This window comes from Gastrolobium bilobum, unplaced genomic scaffold (assembly GCF_033153095.1).
Source record: "Gastrolobium bilobum isolate Gb01-03AN ecotype WA unplaced genomic scaffold, APGP_CSIRO_Gbil_v1 utg1298, whole genome shotgun sequence".
Lineage (NCBI taxonomy): Eukaryota > Viridiplantae > Streptophyta > Magnoliopsida > Fabales > Fabaceae > Gastrolobium > Gastrolobium bilobum.
Genome location: NW_026895381.1, coordinates 116,124 through 126,936, shown reverse-complemented (window position 1 = coordinate 126,936; position 10,813 = coordinate 116,124). Strand labels below are relative to the sequence as shown.

Genomic DNA, 10,813 nt, shown 5'->3' with positions numbered 1-10,813 from the left:
CAAATGCCACTGGTTGAGGAGGAAGAAGAAGAGCTGGAGGAGGAGGAATTTGAAGAAGAAGAACAAGAGAAGAAGTATGAAAAATTGACATTGATTCACCCTTAAAATCGGATGAAGAGTCAACATACTTGTAATTTTTCCTTGACATAGGCCACACAGCAGTGTCTTGCACTTTCCTTTTCTGCCTTCCCAAGTGACAATAATAACCAATTGCCACATAACTACAATGCGAACCAATTAAATCAACCCATAAAAGCTTTAGCACAAAACATAGATAAGCAAAAAAAAAAAGAGGTACTTACTACAAATTAAAAAAAGAAAAAGGTAATAATGAAATATTTTACATTAAATATCCAACTATGACAATTATGAATTATATTTCCAAAAACCCTATCCCAAAAGTTGTCAGCACAATAAGATATAAAATAATTGGTCTAAATAAAATATTGAGGCTTTTCTAAACATAGTATAAGACAGAACATGTTGCTATATTCCAGAGTACTAAAACATTTTTTTTGGTACATAAAAGTTTATATGGGGTTAGATGCCAGTATCCCACTAGGATCAGGGCAAACTTCCCCACTTTTTTGAGGATTATGGGAGTGATCACAGATTGCACCACCAACAAGGTCTTCATATCAGCCAGCACGATTCGAACATATACCTTTGTGGGGTACAAGCCTAATCCTTGACCAACTATGGCCACCCTCATTGGCGACTACTCAATCATTCAATAAACTAAATTTTGAAAGAATTGACAAAAGCACAAAAAAGAAGAAGCTAATGACTTAAAAATAAATCCATAGAAAAGCTAAGGAAATTGGAATACGGAACAATAACAAACCATCTGCAGAACACTCATTTACCAAAATTATAGTGGTTGTCGTACACCAAAAATGGACTTTAAGATAATTCAGTTACTCAAGGGTCCATATTTGAGGTAAATTCCCCAGGCGTGTGATAACTGAAAAAGACATCGAAGAAATAGAATTAACATTAACATGACTGGGAAAGTTGGCAGTTAGACTCCGAGACATAGCCTGGATTTGTGCTTTTCCCACCATGAACAGGAAGAGATGTGAGATGCTGTTTTACGCCAATATTTTTCTTCAACTTTCAATTCCATTTTGTCAGGGTAAAGAAATTATATGACTTCTGAGAAGGGAGAGTCCTTTACAATAAGCTCGTGTTGCTTCCACTTCCTAAGAAGGATCCTGATACTGCAAAATAGAAGTAAATTATCAATTTCACATCATAGTGTACAATTAAAAAGTAAGGAAGTTGCTGGAGAAATATAATATAAAAATTATTAATGTAGCCTTTTATCTAACAGTTTAATCATAAGAGTTTGGATTGAATTGGCTCTTTACTTAATGCCTAAAACTATAACAACTTTTTATTCACCCAAAAACGAAGTTATATTAAAAACAAAACTGCTAGAAACCCAAATCGCATGACAATATAGAGGAATACATTAATACATTAACGCTAAGCACAAATCTAGCGAATGAACAATAAATCATGTAATGTAATGTGTTATTAAAAAATTCAAAGTAAGGACATACTAGATCAGTCATGTTTTCAAGGAAGTAGCTCGAGACCAGCTATGTTAAAAGCAAACAGTAGGCTCTACTGCAAGAGCAGCCGGTTAGCATGCCCATTCAAAAGTGCCAACCATTAGCACGCCAATAATTTCTTGCATTTTCAAGGGAACGGGCATGTTTAATCTTCAAAAACAGCTTGTAAGCCCTATCTGTTTCATTTGAAGCAAGCAGCCTGTTACTTAGTTTACTATATACAAGCCTGCTTGGGCAGAAACCTTTGTGCAAAGACTCCTCCATAACAAGAACAGCATTTTCAAGTTGTCCTATGTTAGAAAGACCACAGATGATGTACTCATAAACTTCAACATCAGAACTATACCCACATTCTTGCATGTCCTGCCAGACTCTTAACAATGTTCCACATTTTCCAAACTTAGAAAGACGCATAATCAGTATCTTATAAGCATCCATTGATATCGAACACCCTAGTTTTCTTGTCTTCTTGTAAATCATCAAAGCAGCATATGGTGGACCATAGCTACATAAATGCTTGATGAAGGAGGTTATAGTCCCAGTAGAAGGCACAACTCCTTGCCTTAACATCTCATCAAACATAAGAAGCGCATCTGCCACTTTGCGGACTCTGAGAAATGCAGTAATTATTCTAGTATATGTATCAAGATTAGGTTCACAATTATCACTCAACATCCCATTATAACACTTCATACACTCATCAAAATCTCCAACCGATACGAAATTGAAAATCATTGCATTATAGGCAGCAGTATCTGGCTGGCAATTTTTCTCCTTCATATTACAGAAAACCTCAACAGCCTCTTCCAATCTACCTGCTCTGCCCAAACCCTCAAGAAGGAAACTAAACGTCCTGCAATCAGGACGAAAGCCATCAGCTTCCATTTCCTCCATAATCCTCTCAATCTCATTCACTCTTCCAAATTTAGACCAACCACCAGTAACAACATTGTATGTAGTAACATTAAAAGGTATCTTGCCTTTCATTGAATTAAAAACAGAACTTGCAGCACCTACATGAGACCGTTGACAAAGGCATGACAAAAGCACATTCAAAGCCTCTGTATCGCGATTCAACCCGAGATCAACCAAGTTCCCAAACACCTGAATTGCTTTAGACACATGACCAGCCCTAACAAAACTATCAATAACAATAGATAACATAAACAAATCAGCTTCTATGCCATCCATCCTCATGTCATTCAACACTTCCATCATAAACATAAAAAACTTCCTTCTACCTAGTGCCTTAACAATCACATGGTAGCTACCAATATCATTAGGCACCATTGGCTGTTTAATTGCCCACTTAAAAAATGTAACCATGGCTTCACCACCAAGATTCCCTGAGTTCAGTACCTTACCAAGAACATCAACATTCACATCAACACCAACATTAGATAGAGCTTGTTCAATTGCAGCCTTGCCCTTTAGCTTCTGAAGAAAAACTCCACGCAGTTTCTCTTCAGGAGACAAAAAACCATCAGCGGATTTCGCTTCTGCTACTGATTCTGATTTTGATTCGCAGTTTTTCGACATGGGTTTCTCCAATTTGCACCTGGCTATCGGTAAAAGCTCCGAGATTTGCTCGAGAACGAGGCGTTCGTTGAGATTGGAACGGGTGATTGGTTGATTAGGGAAAAGTTCTTCGTGGTCCAAAGAATTTTGAGGAGCGTGGAGAGATGAGAACGGAGATGAGGGGATGAAACCGAGAATGGAAGCAACACAGTGCTTCGCTTTGGCGAAGCGAATGAGAAATTGCAGAGATCGAAACGCCATGAAATATGAATGATGAACTCCACCAGAGTTCAAGACCAGTAGCAGTATGAGCGAATTATTTCAACTACTGCAATATTATTTTCCAATAATCTCCTAAATTCATTCAAGAATAATTTAACTACTAAAGTACTAATGTATTCGTATTTGGAAATACAAAAAAAAAAAAAAGAAAAAGAAAAAAAGTTCTCTCTTTTTTCAAATTATTCCTTCAAATGTTAATAAAGAACAAGAAATTTTTTGTATATTTCGAAGAGTTTATCATTTTTCTGTAGTTATTTCTGCAACTCTGTAACTATTATTTTTAGAGTCAGAAAAATTAATGAATTTTTGTAAAATTAATAGGAACTAAAAGAAGAATATGGAGATAATAGAGATAGGGGAATGAATTCTTATTGTATTGTAGTACATCCATGATGTTTTATACATGTCTTATTTATAGGCTCAGAAAACATGAAAGACATAATAACTACAATTATTTCTCTAACGGTCATAACGTCTCCAACGGTCATAACGTCTCCAACGGTCATAACGGTTATATAACGGATTGGACAGCCAATAAATTGTTTATAACACTCCCCATTGGATATCTAATAATCATATTGAGAAGAAATATGTATAAGAAGCTCCCTCGTTAAAAACCTTATCAGGAAAATCCAATGGGACAAAATCATAGTGAAGGAAAAAAGAGTGCAACACTTATTTCACTCCTCTTGATGATAACATTATTTAATATCTCTGAGTTTATGCATCCCGATCTTGTATTCTCAAAACTTGAAGTGGGTAATGCCTTGGTAAAAGAATCTGTCAAATTGAACGAATTTGATGAACATCAATTTCACCATTTTGTTGAAGATCATGAGTGAAGAAGAATTTTGGTGACATATGCTTCGTTCTGTCTCCTTTGATGTATCCTCCATTTAATTGAACTACGCAAGCAGCATTATCTTCATGCAATATTGTTGGAACCTCTTTTTCTAACTAAAAACCGCATGCTTTTCGGATGTGTTGCGTCATTGACCTTGATCAAACACATTCTTGACTTTCTTCATGAATTGCTATTATCCCGTAGTCGTGCTTCCACTGAATAAATATTCTGTTTAGAATCCAGCTTTGTGTGGATCCTGCATTATTCTAGTATCTTCATATCGAAAAGAATTAATTCCTGCTAACAAATTTATAAATAAAGATAAAATGTAAGAATAATAGGGAAGATATGAGGTTCAAAAGCCAAACATCCACTTTAATAATTTTATAATTTTCCCTTGAATGTTCACCTTTTATTATACAATAATATGATTGTCTCGATTGAACTAAGATATGGCACACAAAAAATTTCATGATTTTTTTCATGGGTTTAAATGAATATTTTATTTATGTCAATCGAGCTCATATAACCATTGGGGTACTCAATGGATTTGTTTTAACCATGTAAAATATCTTTAAATTACAAGTCAACAGGTAGATAAATATTTTATTAAGGTGATTATACCACACAAGCCTTTATTGCTTTAATCCATTAATGATATTTGAAGCTTTACTCAATGAATTTCCCGGGAATTTTTATATGCTTCAAGCATTTTAGATCCTTCTAGGATTTTCATACATATTTCACTATCGATTGAATAAGCCACATAAATAAGCTATAATAACATCTATTAGACGCATGTCAACCTTTTCATGTATTTCCAGATTATTAAAATATCTGAAGGTGATCTCATCCACCACAAGAGAATATATTTTCATATAATAAATGCCAGGTTTTTGCAAAATTCTTATGCTACAATAACTTCATTATAATTTGTGCACATTTGTACCCCACTGGCATTACACCTTCGTGTTTGGACTACAGGTCCAAAAAAAACTTTAAATTTGAATTGCATCTTTATATTTTGGCCAATCATCATCAACAAATTTAGCTTCAAAAATCCTCGTCTTGTTTCATCATTTCATTTTATGCAAAATGTTGTCGACATGTTATCAAAAAAAAAAAAAATGTTGTCGACAACTATATCTTTTCGGTTCCAACTTTTTCCTATAATGACATAATCAATAGAGATCTCTTCATTTTCATTATTTTTAGGTACCTAAACCCCCTTGAGGTTTGATCAATGTTATGTCTTTATGTCTCCATATTATGACCATATTAATCATTTGCTCCTTTCCTCCATTTTTGAGGTTTTTTATCCTTGAAACCGATCATTTGTTTTCATGTACAATATAAATTGGTGCATGTACAGTTGGAATATTAGACTTATTGGTCAGTTAAATCATCTGGCAGTCGATGTATAATATCCTTTTGCTCATATTTGCTGAGATAATGATAATGCATTATATATTTTTCAATTGTTTATTCTCCCCCCTCATGTTGGAAAGACTGATAACAATAATCCACTAAATCTTCAGTCATTATTTCAAAATATTATATAACAAAATTCATATCCAACATATATTCCCAACTATATTTGGGATTCATCTTTGTGCGTTATGGTCGAGTAATTAGAATATAAATCACACATCAAAAATATTATTTGGCTCCTGACCATAAGCCAATGTAATGGGGAGATGATAACTTATTGGCATGATGCGTACAAGTACTGCAACATAAAATATAGCATATTCCCATGCAAACATTGGAAGCTTTGTTCTCATAGGCAATGTTCTAGTAATCAATTGGAGACATTTAATAAATAATTTCGCTAATATATAAATTCACCAGCATTATGAAGACGAATTATCTTTATTGTACTCTTAATATTATCATTTGAACAAACAATCTCACAAATGTCAAGATAGACAAACTTGTGGCCATTTTGTAGATGCATCTATTAAATTCACATTATTTGAAAGGTCCACATGATGGGTGAATGAGTCCATATATTTCACCCTATATGCATTTTAAAAATGCAAGAGATTGGATCTCAACTTTAGCTGGTGATAATTTCTTTTGAGAACTAGCATTATATGAAAATTCAATAAATTGAAGAATCTTCTGGTCCTTCAATACATGATCATATGAATTTTCAATAATATTTCGCATCATAATTGATCCGGGATGGTCCATCCGATTATGCCAAATAATATAGTTATTATAATCAATATCCTTTTGATTTACCAAGGCGTGTTTTTCAATTATGCTAATATTACTGTAATATATATCGGAAGCAAAACAGGTAATTTTTCCTTTTTATACTCATTTCTTACGTGCAATATTTATAAAAATAGTCAATTTTACCATCATTTGTGGTCTCAATGTGATATCATTTATAGCCAATTTAGTCCCCTTGATAATCACAAATTAGCTCTTCTAAAGCTTTATATTGTCAATTATTGTATTAAAATTTGCTTCCTCCATATCAATATTACATGCATCACATATTGAGGCATTAAAGTCATAGGCAATTGATAAAATAATTCGGATTTTGCTACTTCAAGAGCAATAACCAACAAAGATATTTAGCCTCATCAGTGGGATTAATTTCAATGGCATGAGATTCATAACACCTGCCCTTATTTTAATTTGTCATATTTATTTCATTAGCCACTTTCGTTTGGCTTCTTTCCTTTTCATGATTTGACCATGATTTTGGACTTTATATAATCCTTTAGGGGTTATATCATTACTTGTGCTCATAGCCCTTAATAGCTAGAGTCTTTCACAGATTTGGCATTTGCTTCAGACAATGCTTTTGAACAATGGATCTAAATTATAATTATTCTCACTCATTCGGATATGAAAAGAAACACTATAATAACTACATATTAAATGAATATTCATAATTATTCAAATCAGAGATAATTTAATAAATTACATAATTAAATTGCATTCAATCACAAATACCACAACAGTAATTCATATATGCATAATCATATCAACTCACAAATTCATGCATTAATTTATTAAATAACATTTAACCATACATGAGACAACTGTAACTGTTATGGGATTTAATCATATATAAAATAATTGTAACGGTTATTTAATTAACAATTAATTTCAAATAAAAGACAAACTAATAGTCATTAAGAATCAAAACATAATAAAATTAATAATTATGACATTAATTTTGATTCACGAAATTGAGAGAAATGCATTTAATTACATATCATCGTTACTCTTTATTTGCATTCAATTAAAAGAATATTATTGAATAGATGGAAATGAAATATATTATACACAAAATAAAACGGTTAAACTCATAATATTTCATTCAATAGCAAGCATAAATAATTACAATATGTGATAATTCTCTTCATGAATGCATTTAAAAAAATATATAAATTGCTCCAATGATTTCTCGTTCATTTCAAATATTAAATTTGATTTATATCGAATGATTTGTAATTGCTTTTTTTTAACACATAATTAATAGTAATATAAAAGACAAAATTAATTACACATATTCTAATAAAATTATCATCTTTAAAACAATTATTATTATTATTATTATTTGTTATGTCACACTCATTACACAAATAAAATTAATAATATAGATTCTAATACATGGTTACATGAAGATAGCAAAAAGGACGACAAAATAAATAAATATAATAATATAGAAATAATTCCAGCATAATAGCCTTCACGTAGCTGTCTATGTACATAACCTCATAATATATATGAAATTTTCATAAAACAGCACACCAATTAGCCATAAGTTGGCATAATCCACTAAAACAACCACATCAATACATAAATTCAATCTTAGACTCATGGACAACCATTCATTGTACTTTTGTGATTCACATCATGCTTCAAAAATACATAATACATCTTCCATGCTATCCACCACTAATTCACAGCATTTTTTTATTTATATAAATACATAAAGACAAAATGCATTCGCTCATGCACATAGTACACGGCTACATACTTCCATCATTAAGCACAATTAGGATACATAACACCATGTGACTCATTAACTTTCTCATAGTATGTTTCCATATCATAGTTTATCACACGGGAAGCCCTGGGGCATGCATATTTACATATTCATATATATAATTACACTCAACAACTTAGATAGTCCATTCAACTTAGAAGATGTCATGAACAAGTAATTCAAGAGTGATATTACACATCCTATCATGCAGGAATCTTATTTTCCTTGAAATATAGAGCATCATACACATCATAAAGCTTTAATTTGAAAATGAGACGTTGCAAGGCAACTCACTAGGATTTGACAGCCATGCTTATAATGCAATAAAAGCAAAATTGCAATTACATCAATATTCATAAAAGGCATCCAAATCATCATTCTCACAACATTACGCTATTGAATAAAATTGTCCAAGGCTATAACAGCCTTTGGCCGAATCGAAACAGGGGAAAGAGCCAAGGAAATTGGATTTACTAACCTTTCTCCTTAGTTATTGGAAAATCTAACCTTGCTTTAGAGAAAACTTTTTCTCAATCTCTTCACCTTTTGATATTATACTTTTTGTATCCAAAAACTCCACTACGTTAGCAATGCAGTAAAAAAAACCACAAAATAATCAAGGTTAAAGTAAGTAATAAGAAACACGAGTAAATAGAAGGAAACATGGATAAGAGAGAAAGGTAAAAGAATCATTCGAGTATAATCATCACGCGAGCAGATTCGTGCTGATAACTAACTAAAAGAAGAATATGGAGATAAGAGAGATAGAGGAATGAATTCTTATTGTATTGTAGTATGTAACGCATGGCAACTTGCAAGGAGATAAGAGAATAAATTTTGGAAAACAACTTTTATATTGTTTTCCAAAACCGGAAGGAGATAATGTTTTTCAAATGTAATGAGAATTTTGTTCTATTATTGATTTTAAAAAATATATTTGATTGTATGATCACTTCATAAATGTTTTTTAATTTTAAAATAAGAATGTCATTAAACAATAGATTTTTTTTCCAATTTTATAAGGTAATATATAAAATAAAATAAATTTACTTCTAAACAAAAAAATCAAGAATATATATATATATATATATATATATATATATATATATATATATATATATAGGGCAGGTTATATTTACAAACTCTTACAAACTACACTAAGTACGACCGGTCATACTTTAATCATGCAGTGTACGACCGGTCGTACTTAATGTAATTTGCAAAAAAAATTTGTAAACGGATCCTATCCCTATAAGTACGACCGGTCGTACACTGCATGATTAAAGTATTACTGGTCGTACTTAGTGTAGTTTGTAAGAGTTTGAAAACAAAAAAGTTTGTAAATATAACCTGCCCCAATATATATATATATATATATATATATATATATATATATATATATATATATATATATATATATGAGGTAGGATCCTTTGACACCGGTGTCAAATTTGAAGTTTGACATCTAATCTAAGAGCCGTGAGATGAAAAAAGATCAACGACTCTGATTTGTATGCATGTGATATCATTGATCTTTTTTGATCTAATGGCTCTCAGATGAGGTGTCAAACTTCAAATTTGACACCAGTGTACAAGGATCCTACCTCTCTCTCTCTCTCTATATATATATATATATATATATACATATATATATATTTATCTCCGGTTAATCCAAAACTATGTCGTTTTGTTTATTTATTTTCTTATATTAATTAATTCACCTTTGAATAATTATGATTCTCATTTTCTCTCTCATCCTTTATCACCATTGATCCATCTTTGTGCGGTAATAATTTAGTGGTCGAAGATAAAGTTATCTCAAGCAGCTTGAGAAACGATAAGCCCATATATATATATATATATATATATGGGTTCGCTTTTTCTGCAGTCACTGCAGATAAGTTATCTGCAGTAAGCCCAATACGACATTGTTTTGGGGCGGAAATCATGTTGCTTTTGTAATTTTAATTTATTTCAGGGTTATTATAGTATTTATAATTATAATTTTTTAATCTTTTAATCTCAACACGACGTCGTTTTGGGAATAAATGCAGAAGATAACTTATCTGCAGTAACTGCAGAAATATTTTTCTGTATATATTTACATATATATATATATATATATATATATATGAGGAAGGATCCGTTTACAAACTTTTTTTACAAATTACACTAAGTATGACCGATGATCGGTCATACACTCCTGATTGAAGTATGATCGATCATACTTAGTGTAGTTTGTAAGAGTTTATAAATAAAAAATTTGTATATATAAATTTCCTATAACACCCCGTGTATACCCGATTTGTTATCATGTCATCGTATTAAGCTGTGCTTAATTAAATGCGGAAACTAACTTTTTCTTTTCAATTATGACGTCATTATTATTAACCAAGTTGATTACTTAAATTCTTTTCAAAACATAGCCTGTATGTAAATTGCAAATAAACAACCAACTAAAATACCTCATATATAACTGTGTTTCTAGTCACGGACTACAACACGTAGACCAGACATAATCCTGGTTATACAACATAAATCTAACTAATCATAACATAATCAATATGGCATGGACAA

General features: G+C 31.5%; 1 protein-coding gene across 1 annotated transcript; it reads right to left on the bottom strand.

The window, feature by feature from the left end:
- Positions 1–835: 835 nt before the first annotated feature.
- Positions 836–3,432, bottom strand: LOC133308375 (putative pentatricopeptide repeat-containing protein At5g43820). The gene is made up of 2 exons (XM_061508997.1): positions 1,566–3,432; positions 836–1,220 (listed from the first exon to the last, which is right to left on the bottom strand). Exon 1 carries the CDS (start codon positions 3,354–3,356, stop codon positions 1,662–1,664), a length of 1,695 nt encoding a protein of 564 aa, XP_061364981.1. The 5' UTR covers positions 3,357–3,432; the 3' UTR covers positions 836–1,220; positions 1,566–1,661.
- Positions 3,433–10,813: the final 7,381 nt, after the last annotated feature.